Source organism: Setaria viridis, chromosome 8, assembly GCF_005286985.2.
Source record: "Setaria viridis chromosome 8, Setaria_viridis_v4.0, whole genome shotgun sequence".
Lineage (NCBI taxonomy): Eukaryota > Viridiplantae > Streptophyta > Magnoliopsida > Poales > Poaceae > Setaria > Setaria viridis.
The window spans coordinates 12562558-12580557 of record NC_048270.2 but is presented as its reverse complement, the minus strand read 5'-3'; the positions used below and the strand labels follow the sequence as shown (position 1 = coordinate 12580557).

Below are 18000 nucleotides of genomic sequence, written 5' to 3'. Positions count from 1 at the left end.
TGAGAAACTTTTTTACAAAATAACTATGATGGTCAGAAGAAACAATCGCACTTTAATATTAGGTACAGATATAGAGTTTGCAATTAGCGTACGTATACCGTTGCATCCAAACATAGCACTAATTTTTAGTCCGAAGATGCAAATGGGGCCTACAACACCCCGTTGCGTGCTAGACGATTCGTCATTCGTCACATCGGTGATTAACGGTTGATTGGCTTCTATATAAGGAAAACATATGATTGGGCTTCAAAGCCTTCTACACACTCCCTATCGAGCGGGGCCTGGCCCACTCGGTCTTTGGCAAGGCCCATTCATCTCGTTAGACACCCAAAGCACAGCAGGCCGCCGGAAGGCCCAAAGGGGAGCTGGAAATGCATTAGTTGACATGCATGAATGCAAAGTGTGGGCACGTGGACGCCGCACAGGCTGTGTTTGCAGGCATGAAGGAGAGGAATTTGGTGAGGTGGTCGACATTGGCTTCTTGTTATGATGTCCATGGCATGGGGATGAAGCATTGGGAATTTATGTGGAGATGGTGTCCGATCCAGAGGGTTGAAACCGAATTGCTTCACACGTTCACCTCAGTCCTATCAAGTTGCAGCTACTCAGGGCTTGAGACCTTGAGTGATGGGCGGAGGATCTTTGAGTCGATGCGCCGTTCACGGTATAGAATCCACCACCAGCCATTATGCGTGTCTGATTGACCTGTTGGGCGTGCTGGAAGCATTGAAGAAGCCGTCGAGTTCATAAGGAAGATGGCTATGGAGTCCGGTTCCAGTGTATCGTGAGCGTTGCTCTCTGCTTGCGCGATGCATAAGAATGTCTGTGTTGGGGAGATTGCAGCTTATAGGCTGTTTGAGTTAGAAGAAGGCAAAGCTAGCAACTATGTTACTCTTAACGATGCCGTTGGTCGGTCCGATTGTGTCGTAGGCTTGAAGTCCAGGATGAGGGAACTTGGCATGATGAAGACAACTGGTTTCTCTTCCTGCCCAGTAACATAAATCCCTAACATCCAGACTTCAGGATTGCAATCAGATGATCTATGTAAAGGCGGTAATCATAATACTTGGAAGTGTTATTTTTTCGCCCCTTAGAAACAATAAATAACTTATTAAGCACCCAACACATCTTTACGAACTACTCTACTGTAGCAAAACAGAAAACCTATGCTACTCGATTCTATCTTCAGCTTCTTTCATAGGTACAATTAGTCAATGGGTGGATTTGTTGTGTTTGGTAGTCTTTGTCCAAGTATGATTGATCGAAATAGCCCGAGAGCCCGGTCCGGCTGTGCGAATGGCACCATGTGGGATGCACCCCGCACTGTTGCGAAGGTCAGAAAATTGCCATACTCTGTCACCCAGCCTCCAACCTTGAATTCAAATAGATATAGATATTTCCATGGTCAGTTAACTTATATTTTCTTTAGAATCATGATTTTATACAATATCAGCTAATTTGTATAAGTGCAATAAAATATAGTGATAGAACAAAAGGTATACCTGGCCTTTGCGGAACCAAGTACTGTAGGGAACTGTAACAGGTAACCCCATGGTGTGAGCTAGCTCTCGCACAAGGGTTCGGCTGCCCAGCAAGGGCACAACAGAGTCTTGATCACCACTGTAGTGTTGAGTGATTATGTCAGAAGATATTTGACATGAATCAAAGCTGTTCATATGAAGTAAAAGAGAAAGTGTTACATCACCTGAACACCCAAAGTGGTATTTTGTGCTCCACAATTCTTTGAAGGATAGGCAAGATGTTGATGTTGCCATCCGTATTGCTGTAGTTTAGGACACTGGTACATGATGCAAATTACCGATGTCAGTTGGAAAGATGACCAACCTGATCTTCCACTATTATTGTTTTCTTTCTCAGTTCATTTTCTGACAATAGTTGGTAGCTTTAGAATCATCATATCAGAACTACTTTTTATATGGATTTTCAAAATCACTGAAAGAAACACTTTTTGGAACTTTATTACTGGAAGGAACCATATAGCTAAAAAGAAAGTGATTACAGAAGAATCTAAATTCGGAAGTATGCAAGAACGAATAAACTTAATTGGTAGAAGTAGCAATATAAACACTTACTCACTGCACATGCCCCATTGATACTTCAAATGTGTCCTATTAGCATGCAGAGCCTGCTGCACTTCTGGAAGATTGAAATAGAAAAACCTCTCATAGGTCATGCAAACATCCACTCCCACGCTGATTTTCGTTGCCTACAATGACAAAAGGAACTTATCACACGAGGAATCAAATAATTCTCAATATTACATTTGTAGCATGAGGAGCAAGCATACATATTTTCTCAGCCGTAGCTCCTGCATCACAATTGATGGGTAGCAGACATCGAGAATAACATCGTAGTTGTTGACGTACTGCCCAACTATAGTGTTTGCTTCAGATATGGCATCGTTACATGACTTGCTCTCATTATGGGGGTCATTGAAGGTGTAATCCTCAAAATCACAACTGTGGCTGATCGCTAGAAATATTTCATCAGAGATCATGCCATGAGACCAGAAATACTCATAGGTTGCAGGGACATCCCTATCAAGCTTCAGAAGCGGATTCCCAATCTGCTCAAGTTAATACAAGAGTTAGAATAATTGTTAATAATAAAGTTTAACTCAAGAACACATTTAGCAAGATATGCAAGAGTACTTACAGCAACACCCTTGATATTGAACTTGAAACCCTTTGATTTCTCATTATGTGTAAGTAGTACATCGGTAAGTTGTGGTATGTAATGCCCTGCATTGTTTTTTTACCAACCCCATTAACCACAACAGAGAAAATGGTTGTACTTATAACGCCTTAACATGCAAAAGAGAAGCTGCATTCACCTACCTGCATAGCTCTCTCCAGTAAGAAACAAGGCTCTTGATCTGTACTCTGGGAATTTTTTGTACCATCCCAGCAAAAATTTGTACATGTCATCCGCTGTACAGTTGAACAGATAAACAGTAAAATCCAGTATTCCAGGCCAAAACTTCCCTGTGAATTACAAATATCACAGTAACTAACCAGTCCGCACGTCGCCAGTGTTGTAGTCTGATGAAGTGTTTGAGTAAGACCATCCAACTCCAGCTGGTGATTCGACAAACAAAAGATTGGACGCTGCAAAGTTGAAGGTAAAAAAGCATTGAACAAACTGAAGTTAGGACCAACACTTTCTTTTCTTACTGAAGAACTGGATGGAAATATAATAGCCTGAACCCCAACCTTTGTTCCATGACTTTTTGTTCAATCTGAGACCCCTGCCGTCTCCTCTAGGATAAAATGGACCTAGTTCTGTGAAAGCACCACCTCCAATCGAAGAACAGCCGGGACCTAAAAATCATATGGGGTATCACTACAAGCAGGAGAAATTGCAGATAATTTAACACGCATTCCAAAATATTGTGATAAGTTCTTAAATGGGAAATTGTTGTGATCAAGTTTGTGTTACTTGAAAGAAGCTTTATTTTACTTTTGTTTATATAGAGAGAGGAAATCAAATCATGCCTGGAGCTTTCTTTCGGTGTGTCTTTTGCTGCATGGAGATCAAATGATGTCTCACTTCTTTTAAAATCCACAGGGACCACAAAACGCAAAGCCCAATGGAGTAAGGCTCTAAACGGGCAAGGTCACATGCGGTGACCTCAAAGGACAAAGATACTATTCTAGTACTTAGTTAAAAGGAAGTCAAGACGCAAGTTATTTTAATGCTGATCCTTTCCTAATGTTTCTTGGCAGGTGTGGAGCAGATGGCGAATAGGAGGCGGTCCTTTGTTTCCAGTCCAGGAAACACCGCCTGCCATCATTCCCACATGAACAACGAACTATATGTTGAATGGCGAATAAAAAAATATGTTGAAGATGTACTTGAGAAAGTTTCTGATCCAATCACAATATGGCAAAAATATGTATATAATTTTAAAAGCAATATTTTCATGTTTCTAATGGAACATTATCACTGCCAAGTTCCTTATATTGGAAAATCAGAAAAGGGTGATTACGGCAAGAAACATAGACTGCCCAATGGATCTATAAAAACGAAAATTCATCAAAATTCAAGGGACCATGACAAGGTGATTTAAGATCCCTGCAGCGTCAGTCCTATCAAAGCAAATTCACCGACAGTCAACCCAGTCGACTCTGAATTTCAGCACGAAACACCATCAAAGGAAATTCAGATGCAAACGTTTAGGTAGGCAGTGGATAAAAAAGTGATCACAGTTTTCTCATCAAATCCATCACTTCAGGCAAGCAAAAATAAGAGCACAGCATGCGCCAAAATTTACACTAAGAAAGAAACAGAGCACGCTCCGTCCGGTAACTAACCTCCGTTCAGCCACAGCGTGAGAGGCTTGGCGGCGGCGTCCTCCTGCGCCTCGGCGAAGTAGTAGAAGAGGCTCCGGCCGGCCTTGACATCGACGTCGACGTACCCGGCGAACTGCCTGAACGTCACCGGCGGCTGCCCCGGCAGCCTGGCCACCAAATCCTCCGCCGGGAACGCCCACACAAGACAACCGCCAAGAACCCAGCCCACGGCCGCCATTGCCAGAGCAAGGTCCCTCCAGGAAGCCGCCGCCATTGATACTCTTGCAGGAGCCAGCGGAACTGGGAGGGAGGAGAGGAGGTGAGTTGTCCGGTGGACGGAGCTAGCGAGGAAGAAACAGTGGTGGCGCTCGGTGGGGCTATTTATCGGGGTCGCCTAGCTTTTTCCTCGGCTGCGACGCGAAAAGACTGCGATTAGCTCGAGGGTTGTTATCGGTTCAGTTTGGGTTTGGATTCAGTTTCGTTTCGTTTCGTTTCGTTTAGCCGGCGGTTTGTGCTCCTGATTTTCAGTTACTAGTGGTGGTGTATTTTTTATGTGCAAGGGAAATGTTCTATGTTCTTGGGAGTCAATGACGAGTGGGCCCATTGTAGTTTTGTTTGATGCAGAAGAGAGCGTGATGTATGCGGACTGGTTTCCACTTCCTGAGAATGGGAATGTGGACTGTTTTCATATATCTACTAATTTATAGCTAATGATGGGCTTTATCACAGGTCAATTAAGGTGCATCAAGATTTACCATTTTACCTTATGTTCTTTTTATTGAAGAAGATTTCCACGTTATGTTACCTAGTGCGTTCAAATATTTTTCATAAAAAGAAAGCATTTATAGGGCATTTTTAAGGGATATTTAGTATATACCAAAATATTTTCGATAAAAGGAGAGCCTTTTTTAAAATGTACTTAATACATATAGCAATCTCTCACAAGCAACAAGATTTCTCATTCTAACATATGCAAGCTCCTCATTTTACGGCAAAAATCCCAACATACCTTGTTTATTGGTTGACTCTGCCACAGGATAGTGGTTGCTGCAGTAGAATCCCTTGTTCATGGTCTGAAACCTTCATCGTCTAGTTTTAGCCGTTCAATTCAACGGTCTAAAGTGTTCAGAATCCCATTCACTGATTGGATGATGTAATCTCACACAGGTTTTGCAAAGGTTCTGAAACTCGATGCTTCTTGCTCTTGGCTACATTTTGCATAAATGTCTGAATGTATTAGCTAGGTGCTTAGGGGTTGCTCCTCTCAAAATGGAATTATCATTCCTACCTGAGACTGAAGAGGTAGCCGTTGGGGAGAGCACCAGGAAGTAATAAGAGCCCTATTCACTGCTCCTGCCATTCAGTTTCAGTTTGGTCAGAGGCATTCAAGCCCGTGCGTCAGCCGTCACGAAGACTGCGATGACATATGTGTGTCCGTCAGGCACAGCTCACCTCATTCAAGAGCCATCATGGCAGATGCGGCCAGGAGAGGAGCTCGCGCCCTGGATTCCTTGCAACTGATCCGGACTGGTAGCATCTGTCACTGCAATCAATCTAAGTTTTGTTACAAACACTATAATTTGGGGCGAAAGAGATCGTATTAAGCTCTGGGAGACGGGGGATGAGGCGATGGCCCAAGATTTTCAGGATGATTTTTTGAAAATTAAACTATACCTTAAGTTAAATAAATGTTAAAGGTTGCTAACTGTTTGTGTTGTGCTAGACGTAACACCGAACTGAAAAAGGTGTTCCATAAAACGGTACGCGTTTTGAGTTCGAAAATGTATTGCCTCGCAATATCAAATTTCTCGTTTGTTTCCATCGATTTTTGTTAATATCAGTGCCACGTAAATATATACATTTAGATGACTTCAACATAGAGTAAGGACGTGTTATGCGGATGGCTTGAAGAATATGAGGCTAACGTTTTAAATTGCTCCATAGGTTGAACTACCACTAAACATTAGGTTACGTTAGGATCCTAAACTATGCAATTTATAATCAATATATACACGTATACATCTATTGATCTAACCCCTCAAGCCGTATCTAACAAGCAACATTCTTTCTGTAACTTAATTGCTAACAGACTTTGGCATAACTATAATTCTTCATAAATGAGTTTTTTTTTTGCGTAGTTTTTTTTGTGCACTAAGTATTGGTGGCAAATACTCCAGGCCTCCAGCTAAGTGAGTTTTTTTTATGCAAAAACCCTTTATTGATTGACTTGGTGCAACAGAGTAAACTAATGAATGCTCATAGAAGATCCGGAAATAGGAGCGGAGGGGTGTGTGGCTCTATGCACAAGCACAACAGTAATGTGGGCGTCTCTGAATAATGATGTCATGCAGAATTGCAGATTTGCGTAGCTGGGATTCCCATGGAAGCTGCTAGCATTTTCATTTTTCTTGTTTCTCCGATTAAAAATAATAGGTATCGTTTTGGTTCCATATCGATCAAAAATTTTGAACACCAGTCACTACTCACTAATGTATATATAGAGAATTATGTATACTGACATTGTAGGATATGTGTTACTTGATTTACTTGAAAATTTTCATTAGAAAATTCTAGTCATGTGTCGTTTTGTACACTTATGTCCACGTTCTGAACATCATCTATTTTGAATCAGAGGGAGTAAGACTTAATTGTGTAAATAAACTATAATTTAAGAGTTTTGGTGATCCTACCTTTTTCATATGTAGTATTTTATTTTGAAAAGCTAACAAGTTCAACCCAAATCTAGTGTGGATCTTTACCTCTATCTTTTATACTGTAAATGACCTAAAGGTCGTATAATGTAGTACACTTTCTATCCAGATGCCGAGCTCTGCACATGGAGAATTTTGTGCTTTTAGTTTGTTCTCTTGGTGTGCCTGTGGACCTTGTGCAGCGGTAAGGCACGCGAGTCTTATCTCGAAGACCTTGTGGTCCGGTCATTCGGCGGCAGTCTTCAACAGAGCTTACGCAGCGCATGCATACATGTTTTAGTTCAAATTTGAGTGACCTTGGAGGGATGGTCAACAGATCTTGGAGGGATGTCTTATTTCGCATGCATATATCTTCAACAGACCTTGGAGGGATGTCTCAGTAGCATGCGCACATAGAATGGCTAGTGGCCTAGTGCCCAAAGAACAGTCAACTGACATGGGTTTTAGTTCAAATTTGAGTGACTGTTTTTCTCTAAATACAAATATACTTCTCCATTTTCTGAGTGCATGCTGTTCTGGATAATGACATCCCTCCAACATTCAAGTGGTATTTTTGTACGTTGACGGTGATGTATTTTTCTTTTTGAAACATCTCCGGATTGGATGGGCTAGAGGCTAGAGCATATTCCGGAGTGTCCTTCCCTGTGACATCGACATGCTAGCTGACAAAATAGTGGCGGTGTAGCTGGAGCGCAACGTAGTAGCAGTCTGAAAAATACGCACACTACACGAAATACGCTTCTGTTTCGGTGTTTCATGATGGAGATTGAGACATACTAACAGAGGATACCATGGACAAGGCTTCTGCAGAGTGCAGATTTGGCTTTGTTCGGTAGAAACTTGGCAACATGCATATTCTAAATTCCTGATCTAGAAAAATCAGAAAGAACATATATACAAATCCCCAGGTCCGGCCAGATACATCAGGAGTTGATCATTCCAAGGAGATGCTGATGTTCTTTGGAGTTAGCTGATGCCTGGATGTATTTTTCTTTAAAAACAATACACTGCATGGTTATCCTATACCATCGGAATCTCATACGGTCCATGCAGGTATTTCCAAGTGAAAATAAAGTATATCTCCCCTCGAGAAGGACGACACGTTTGGCTGAACTCCATCTGTTCTTGCGTTGGATAAACACATGCTCTAGCTAGTTAATGAGTTGATTGATGGTCACTAGGGTTATTAACTGGGTCTTCCAATGCTGCAATTAGCAGCTGTAGGAAAGAGACAAACAACGATAACCTTGTACACCTTGGGAACTGCTTCTACTACAGCACAGGCGACCAACACTGACTCGGAAAGTAGCCGTATTTTATCTTGGGATGTCGGCACTGGCCCTGGCAGCATGAGCTTTTCCTTGCTCAATTTTATCCTGGAACTTAATTAGTAAAAAATATAATAATGCGTAGAACATGAATTTTACCCTTTTATTCATGGAGTGCGGCTCGGAAATAAGGTTTAAAGATAGCCAACAATGACTTTCTTTAGATATCGACAGTGACATAGATATAGTCATTGTAGACTTTTTTAGTTTTTATTATGTATTAGTACTGAATTACTTGTAAAATTTATGGAGGGATATTCGGTGTTTCAAAACCGGACTGTCCCCAACCTATCAATTTTGGTCGTCAACACGTCCATCCTCATCTTTAATAAACATCATAAATTGTTTGTGAACTTTTTTTGGTATAGTGAATATCCAATCTACACCATTACAACATTTTCACTACTTCAACAGTTCTACTGTAAATATATTCCCTTTTCAGTGGTCCTAAAAAGTTTACCATTATTTTATAAATTTTATTGTAGATGACGGTAAACATGATATACACCTCCATCAAGTCCATCACTGCCCAAACTCAACTTAATAAAAACGATACAATTTTTTTTATGTATATTTACTAATTGCCAACTTATCTTTTAAACAGTCTATGATGATAATATTACAAACAGTCTATCTGTGACATCTCCTTTGGTATTGACTTCTGTTACAAAGAATAGTTAGATGTAGAGAAGAGAGGGAGTAATTCTTGTGCTGAACATCCTTTTCCCCTATTCACACATTACTGGTTGGTAGCAAGTCTGCAGAGTATTACGGAAGAACCTCTGGGCTCAGCATCCCTGCCATCTGCCATACTGCACTAACACGAAACCTCACACAAACGGAACAGGTGAAAAGTACCCAAAGCTCCGTTCGATCACACAACAGGACACCAGATTGGTTCAGACTTCAGAGTGTTCCCAACTTTCAGAGTGATAGATGATGCCAGCGCATGTTCACAGACATGGCACAGAATTAACCACTGCATTTGAGCTCCCGGGCACCACACACCTCATGTGATCTGATCTCTATCGGGCACAACAGCAACAGCATACACATCAGATCCCAGCAACATGATAGCCACAGCACATGCCGCGAATTTCTAGCTACCACGACACCATTTCAGCACGAGTAGGCAACTGTAATTGTATTACCCAGATATTATAGGGGTCTCATACAACATCGCTCGAGTGCAAATACATACACTAGTACATGGTATGCACCCCTGCTACAATATCTCCGAAAGGGTGACGGTAATCTCACCTAGCAGTTCCTGACATAATGTATAGCTACCGAGTTTAATTGCTAGAATATGATAAATGTATTAACATCTAAGCTTCTTTGAGGAAAAGGAACACCCCAAGAGTCGGTCTGCAGGACTGGAAACTAGCTGTCAACGAAGCTCTATGTTTGGGCAAGTATAAATATCTCTCTTCCATGCATAAAACTGCACTACAATAGATTCTCGAACAATGTTCAAATTTCCTCAATGAGCCGCTTGTGAAGATGAAACTCAGCAGAATGTATATACTACTATATTGGATGATGGTGCCTGGATAAGCAACAGAAATAAATAGGTAAGTTGTAAAAAAGGCAACATGCGTAAGTGGAAGTGGATGGACTTGATAGTTTGCATACCAACTAATATACCATCTTGTTATGTACCATAATCTGCAATTTCGCTATTCCGATTCCTGAAGAAAAGTGTAAAAAGGGCAATGAGATCACATTCACAATTTAACGAACAGGAAATGAACACAGCAGGTGTAACATACGCTTGGAACGAATGGATATCCTTGCGGAAGTTCTCTAGTTCCTCTGGGTTAAACCAGCCATCATCAAGCTAAGTCAATTTGATAAAAACAAATTAGTTAAACCATTTGAAAGATGGAAAAAAAGAGGTATAAAGGTTGAAACGCATGACATACCAGCTGGGTGAAATCTTCTTCCAATTTTTTGTTTTCAAGAACTTCTGCTAGTTTTTTGTTCTGAAGAAAACACTGGATGAAATAAAGAACATAAATCCCACACTCATCCCCATTTTGCTGTGGCACCTGCAAAGTTATTTTAGGGAGTACCATAAGAAATCTAGATTTCAGAAGCAATGATATACTGGCTAAGAAGGTGCTATATAAATACCTTGGGAAATTCGAGGCGGATTTTGTTAATGAACTGCTTGCTTTCTTCCCGCTCTTCGGTTTCGTAAATGTCAACAATGAATCTAGCATACCAGTACCGGAAATTAAAATTACATATTCTAAGGAGAAATCAAACTGTAAAAATTTATGAGCTATATCAGTTTCAGAAAAATTTATGGTAGAAGTCATCTATGAAACGTAAGTCCAAAACTGTCGAGATGAACTATTTTGTGAACGGTCAGATAATTGTGGTGTGCTGCAGCAAAGCTGGATTTGATGTGGGTTAATATACAAGTTGTTGACACACTTTGACATTTTATATATACAATTCAGCCATTGCAATGAACAGGCTCACTGGTTTTCAGTTTCAGATTCATATCATTATCGCATAATCTGGATGAGGAAAAAACCAACAGTTGTACAGGACACCTTGGTCTATTTATAAGAAAAATTTTCCCAACAAATATCTGAAACTGAAAAAAAAATGCAAAAGGAACCAAACGAATATCTAGCTTTTTCTAACATTTGAATCATGTGTCTTGATTAAACATACTGCGGGAATCAAAATATCTACAGATCAACTACTGTTTGGAACTTCAAAAGGGGGAGAATAGAGGAGCATACTTTCTGATGTATGATTGCAACCTCGTCGGATCTGTCGTATTAAGTGAGTCCAGTACTATCATGCGTGGTCCCTTCTTAATATCCGAGCAGTTTGCCTCGTCAAAGTGGCATAAGACAAGGAGGCTCCAGTGTCCACTGCAATAAAAAAAAGTGGAAAGTTGATACCTATATGACAATTAATTAAGTCGACACAAGGTAATAGTGAAAGTAACTCACGAACAAACAATAGGAACAAAAACATATTGTCTTGAAAATATTCTCTTAGCCTTTATCCATTTAAGGACATTTGGTATATTACGCCCACGGTAATACATGTTAAACCATAAAGAATCAAAGTACGCATAAGCACTCTTCTTGTCTTCATCAATGTGCTTCCAAAGATCCCTGTGCAAAGAGTTATATCAACAGTAAGTATACAAAATTTCTTCAGAAAACCAACAAATAAAATTAGAGAGAAAATGGCAGCACATACTCCATGTATAATTCAAAAATATCAGTATTCAACTTGTCTTGATTCCCCTTGTCCCTCCTGCTAGTTGCATTGCGTGAGCTTCTGTTTTTGGGGAGGTTATCATAAAAGGAAGGTAATACATGTTTGGGTCTCCCAGATGTCTTCAATGCTGTCGTTCTACTTGTTCGGGAACGCTTATTTTGGGACTCTACAAATGGCAAGAGAAATTACATCAGAACTCGAATACACATGCATAATCTATCTCATAAATAATGTACTAAGGTCGCTGTTAGTCTTGCAAAAAAGTGTAGCTAGAAATCCATATCCATCACTTCTTAGCATCTACTTTGCATATAGCAAGTGGCTCCACCATTGGTACACCACAGTGTTCTTAAGATGCTAAGGCAAGCTGAGGCATGGTGAGCACCCCCTTATAAATGCCTAGGCGCTTGTGAGGCGAGGCAACTCCATAGCAGATACACTGCCTCAGATCTGCTGCCTGCGTGGAGGGAGTGCTGCAACAGCCACTGGCATTGGATCCAATGGGAATGGAGGATGTGGTAGCTGATTGGCCTTGATGACTGGTTTCCCCCTTATTCTTCCTCTGTAACCCCCCCCCCCCCCTCTCTCTCTCTCTCTCACACACACACACACACAGCTTTTGGTTAGGCGCTGGCAAGCACCAACTCCCCTTGAGTGCTTTGTTGCCTAGGTGACACCTTAAAGATCAAGAAACCACAAGCAATAAAATTTGCTTTTCACAATTGTTTAGTTACCTCTTACGAAATCACCTTCAAGTGGTGGCTACTAGCTAGGCCAAGAGAAAATAAGATCACTATGCATCTAGCCAAACAAGCCATCATGTTTACACTGATTAGTAGAGGCCTTTAACGTGTAAAGGTTTCCACTCTGTTTAGAGATAATGGCAAAACTCTGGCTTGAAATCAAGGAAAACAGAACTTTTCCAGTTATCAACAAAAAAACTAATCCTTTATTTTTGGCATTCTACTATCACTCCAAGATTTTATTTTCATGTTCCATCTTTGCAACCTTCCATTATAAGAATGCTACCCAAACTTGTCAATTCCTTGGAGGTCATTCCTGTTGGCCAGTGGCCACTGGAATGGAACATGTCAGTACCAGACCATCCCAGAATATCTAAAAAATAAATGCATGCACTAATTAATATACAAATGGACAATAAATCTATCATTTGATACAGTCTGATGAATATTGGAGAATAAACAAGAACACTGAATATTTACTTGGGCCATCCCAAGAACAATTGGTAGTCCAAATTAATGCTGTGCTGCAACTGAATCAAGGAAAGCAAAGCAGTACTGTATTAGGACCACATCATCACCACACCACATTAACTCAAGAAAACTCATATACACAGGATTCCAGAGGACAGAGATAGGGGGCAAGTTGATTTCCTTTGTTCCGATCAGGGAACAGAACATTCTGGGCAATATGTCGGAACACAACGGAACCGATAAGTATGATTCTAATCCCGTTCTGATGCATGAAATACATGTCCAGGCTATAATATTATATTATATTAAACATACATCCAAAGCAACGAATCCTACAGCTAACACCCTAAACTGCATAGTTCACCATAACCTACAGAAAAAAAAATTCCTCTGTTAGCGTAACTTATGTGCTAATAGATCAATACTTTGGCCACGGTGCTAGAATGTGCCGACAAATCTAGGCACACACCAAACTCATAGACACCCATTAAACCCTTGATATTAGAGGACAGGCAACTAATTGTGAAAACTAATATCCCCAAACTTCATGGTTACACCAAGCAGGACCTAAATTTCCAAAAGAAAAGAAAAAAAACAGGGAACCTGAGCAACTAGTGAATCACTGACCTTGTCCCTTCCTCAATATAGATGACTAAATCTTGTAAGTTACTAAGATAAAAGGAAAAAAACTATGAACATAAACTAAATGTTTTAACTATTAATAGCAGTGAGATGTTATTCCATTTCATTATGCAGCCTTGTCTGCTGCCTTATATGTGGTATAAAAGTATTATGAAGCAGAGACATGTACAGGTGCAAGATGCATACCAACTGTAAGCACCACATTAAAACAACCAGAACAGTGATGCTCTGTGCACTATAAATGATTAACATATAAAAGCACCGGATGACAAAAGTGAACCATGCACCAAATGATTAGCACCATTGAGCGAAAATGAACACCGTATTTTATGTCCAATCATGACAGGAACATAAGCTGCCAAGTGGTGTGATGCAGTAATGGACCTACTATAAGAGATTATGCAAATCCTATTCGCTTTATCAGCTTTGATTTAGACCCAGAGACACTGTAAAAGGCATAAGGCATCACTACCCACACTCTGAACTAAATTCACTCCTTTTGTATGCAATTAGAAGAACCAAAGCTTCTCACGGAGCAATGGTAGAGCCGCAGAGGGATGAATTCCAGGGTTCAATGAAACCCTGTCACCAGCCTGGGTTAGAAACCCAAGGTACTCTTCTTTAAAAAGAAATCAGAGGGACATCTCCACCTTTATGAAGAAATCATAGGGATGCCTCCCCTCTGATCCAGTTTTTGGTTATTTTTGTGCAATTAAAAGAAATATCGATAACAGCACATATACTGGAGGCACAAGTGAACCCAGGAACCCTGTCAATTTCCAAGAGACCAAACACTACGCAGTAACTTGATCCAGACAAACAGCAACGGCCGGCACATTTTCTATATAAGCTCCAATGGTCGCCCAAAATCTGAGGCAACATCAACTTAACAAACATGAAACATCCCCCATTTCCGTCAAAATAAACAAGGAGCGAGGAGTACCCAACCGCGCCACCACCTCGAACCCGCGCAGAGAAACCAATCCGCCCCCAAACAACCAGCGGCCCAACACAAGCGCGGCGCGGCACCAGCTAACCGCGCCACCGCTGCGCGCCCGCGGTTCCCTACGCCGCCGCGGCGGTGCAGGCCAAGCAACACCCCGAGAATCTCAGCACGGGGCTCCAAACATCAGGCGGAGTAAAAGGGGGGAGATTTTGAGGGGGACGGGAGCGCGCTCACCATCCTCAGCGTCGCTGTCCAGGTCGATGAGCGCCTGCGCCTGCGCCTGCGCCTGCACCTGGCTGGCGCGGCGGCGGCTCATGGCGGCGCTCTCCCCCAACCCGCTCGCCTCCGGGGGAATGGCGGCCGGCTCCTCTAGGGTTTGGCCCGGCGGATTTGGTAGGGAGGGGCAGGGGAGGAGGACCGGAGGAGGGAGATCAAAAATTTTGGGGGAAGGGGTTTTTGCCTTGGCTCGCCGCGGCGTCGTCTTCCCCACCTGCCTTTTCTGCGCGGAGACAGGGGGAGCGGCCGGGAGGCGACACGTGGACGGGCTGGATGTGATGGGGCTTTGGAGGGGACGGAGGGTGAGCCGTTGGATCCTGATCCATGACGCCATGACGGTTTGGCAGGGCGGCAGGCTGCGGCAGCGTTCACGTGCTGAACAGAGTGGTGGTGGTGGACTGGGCAGTAGTGGGCATTGCAGCACGCCAGCACATGGCTGCTGGGCCGGGTGAGTGGAAAAGGTTGGTGCTGGGCTGCGTGGGCCAGCACTGTGGCGACTACTTAGCTGAAAGAGGAAAGGAAATGGTTTCGATTTTTTTGTCGAAAGAAGAAAATTGTTCATCTAAAAATACTTGTACTTTACTTCAGTGAGTATACACGCTCATCTTTTAATTTTATTTCAACCAGAAACGCCGAAGAACATTGACGAGATGGAAACTAGATTGGGGCCCAGCCACTTGATTTCCATTTGGGCATTTTTTTTATGGAGTAGTGATCCCATTAACTTAGGCTAGTCCTAATGAGAGTGAGTTTCATGAGAATTTTATAGCATTAAATTCAATGCTACATCAGTAAAAATTGCTGACTGGGCAAAGTAATTAATAGAGTGAGTTTCATCAGATGAGAGAGGAGTTTCATCCCCATAACACTCATCTGACACAATTATCTAATTTTTAATCTAAATAACTGTACAATAAAACTACGCGCAAGTACTCAGCAATATCGCTGGCCACTATGGTCTCCGTGCCTTCAGGTATGCCGTCCCAATATAGGTCGTGTGACGACCGACCCCAAATCCTCCGAGTTAATCCTAATCTGAGCCCCTGATCACCGTCTTAGCTTTCCAAGCCTAAGTGTTCAACCTCCCGACCGGTCCCGACCCCTGAGACCCGACCCTCCCCGCTTGTCTCCAGTTCCGACCCCGCCAACCCCATCTTACCGTCGGATCTTTCTAAGTTTTTCCCAAAACGTCCGTTCTATCTGACCGGTGGACCCACGAGATCTTTTTCTCCCAGATCTTCCGCGACAGGCGCACTCGAGTTGCATGCCCGCTTTAGAGTTTCCCCGCCACGTGGCTCAACTTCTCCGACGCCCGCCGCTCCGCCTCGTCTCTGGCCCGCGACCGAATGGATTCTCGCGCCCCCTTCCCCAATTGCAGCGGAAGCCCCTCTGCAACCTTTCTGCAACGCCTCGCCTCCCGCGCCCATCATCACATCGCCAGATCCCGGCCGCAGAGCCCGATGTCGCCCGTCTTTTCTGTCACTTCGACACAGTCACGCCGCCTGGTCTTCACTACCCGATGATTCCTCCTCCTCCAACCCTGACCACAGCAGCGACAGCTCCTTTCCCCGCCCTGTCAGAAGCCGCCCGACAATCTGTTGCTCCGCGCTCGCCCGCGCGCCCGCGGCTGCCTGTCTTCTCACCTGTGCGCCCTCGATTCTAGCGCCGTTAAACCGGTCACTTCCATCAACTCTACCGCACGACGACGCCAGCCTCCGCCAAATCTCAACCACCGGCATACCCGCTCCTGCGCCGCCCTGACGCCAGAGCCCAATGACCGCTGGCGTCATCCCCGAAGTCCTGCACCACCGCCCTCGTCGCTCAATCGCCGCCCAGGCAGAGCACTCCATTGCTGCTTCCCCGGCCTTCGCGCCGCTCCCCTTCTCACTCCCGCGCCGTTTCCCTTCTCCCTTCCCAGCCGCTATAAAAGGGAATGCGCGAACCCCGCCGGAGTTCCCTCCGCCAACACTGCCTCTCCGCCATTTCTCTTGCTCCCTGCTCGAGCTCCCAGCGACACACACTAAGTTCCTGAGGAACTCTCCTCTCCGCTCTACACCGTTTTCCCCAAGCCAGCCAGCCGCTTGCTCCTCCGTGCTGCGTAAGAGCTTACTTGTGATCCACAAGAAGCACCGCCGCCGCCGGAGCATTGCCGGACCTAGCCGCTGTTCAAAGTCTTAGCACCTCCGCCCAAGTCTGCTTCTTCCCGACCCCAAGCGTTCCTTGTAAGAAGAAGGTACGCTGCCGACCCCTGGTCCGTCTCGTCCGACCCCTATCTGCTTCGCCCGACCCCTCTTATCCGCCCGACCCCGGTTTCGTCTCGCCCGACCCTGTCTGTTCCGCCGATCCTTCTCCGCCTCGCCCGAGGGCTCGGCTGAACCTTTTTCTTCAAACCAAGGGTGTATGTGTAAAACTTGGGGACCCGTCAGCATTGAGTCTGAGGATCCCTAGCACACCAAACCCGCTAGTTTAAGGGTCAGATCATAAGTTCTTTCCCTCCAACCCTTACATCCTAATATCCATCAGCTCCCTTGAACCTTCCCACCCTCCTGCTTTTTGTCGCGAGTTTCTGGGCTCAGGCGTGCAAGTGTTGCTGTTGAAATAACCGTCTATGTTAACTAATGCATTGCATTCGTGTAGAGCTGCGCCTCGCCGATGGCTTCTATGAGCTGCACCCGGCGCCAGAAGACGACGGTGTAGCTGAGCTCCTGCCCTCTGAAGCCGAAGCCGCCCCAAAAGTCGAGCAGTTCTCTTCCTCCTTACTTGAAGGCAAGCCCCGGTTGCATGAAACCCCTGTGTTCTCCAAACTTGCGCATGCCTTCCTTAAACCTGCTTGTGCATTTACGTATAGGAGTTGGTTGGAACCCTAGATGCATGACTTAGCTCCCATGATCTGAACACTAGCTGTTGGACCGAATAGATGCCTTGCTTAAATAGGAAAACGGTAAAAGCCGAGTGATTTCCTGTCACTCGCGAGTTGTAGGAGTTGGATGTCTACCCTTCTGTTACAACTGTAAGGATGATGGATGGGGTAGGATTGAGGTAACTCTTTGGTGGACGGATGGTCGTCCTGTCTGTCTATGAAACTTGCTAAGGCCCGACAGTGGTGGTGTTCGTGATCAAGTGTTTGAAGGTACTAATCTCATACCTAGTATGGGATGGGGAAGCCTAGTACCTGATTGAACTAGGGCGTGGCTTATACCCCTGTTGTCCCTGGAACAAGGTTCCCATGGTGCATCATGTGGGTGCAAGTGCGGTCACAGTACGGTAGAGGCCGGGACTGTGGAGCATTGCATGCCAAGGGAAGTTTGGACCTGACAC

At 43.8% G+C, this 18000-nt stretch overlaps 2 protein-coding genes across 2 annotated transcripts; both read right to left on the bottom strand.

Moving 5' to 3' along the window:
- Positions 1-1036: 1036 nt before the first annotated feature.
- Positions 1037-4688, bottom strand: LOC117866226 (serine carboxypeptidase-like 42). The gene is made up of 10 exons (XM_034750383.2): positions 4335-4688; positions 3234-3341; positions 3036-3128; positions 2859-2951; positions 2677-2762; positions 2309-2587; positions 2094-2227; positions 1706-1798; positions 1503-1620; positions 1037-1372 (listed from the first exon to the last, which is right to left on the bottom strand). Exons 1-10 carry the CDS (start codon positions 4585-4587, stop codon positions 1208-1210), a joined length of 1422 nt encoding a protein of 473 aa, XP_034606274.1. The 5' UTR covers positions 4588-4688; the 3' UTR covers positions 1037-1207.
- A 4793-nt stretch (positions 4689-9481) lies between these two features.
- LOC117866276 (uncharacterized) lies at positions 9482-15031 on the bottom strand. Its single transcript, XM_034750444.2, has 9 exons — positions 14641-15031; positions 11584-11770; positions 11328-11495; positions 11112-11246; positions 10489-10570; positions 10278-10403; positions 10125-10192; positions 9988-10043; positions 9482-9901 (listed from the first exon to the last, which is right to left on the bottom strand). The coding sequence occupies exons 1-8, from the start codon at positions 15014-15016 to the stop codon at positions 10007-10009; spliced, it is 1179 nt and encodes a 392-aa protein (XP_034606335.2). The 5' UTR covers positions 15017-15031; the 3' UTR covers positions 9482-9901; positions 9988-10006.
- Positions 15032-18000: the final 2969 nt, after the last annotated feature.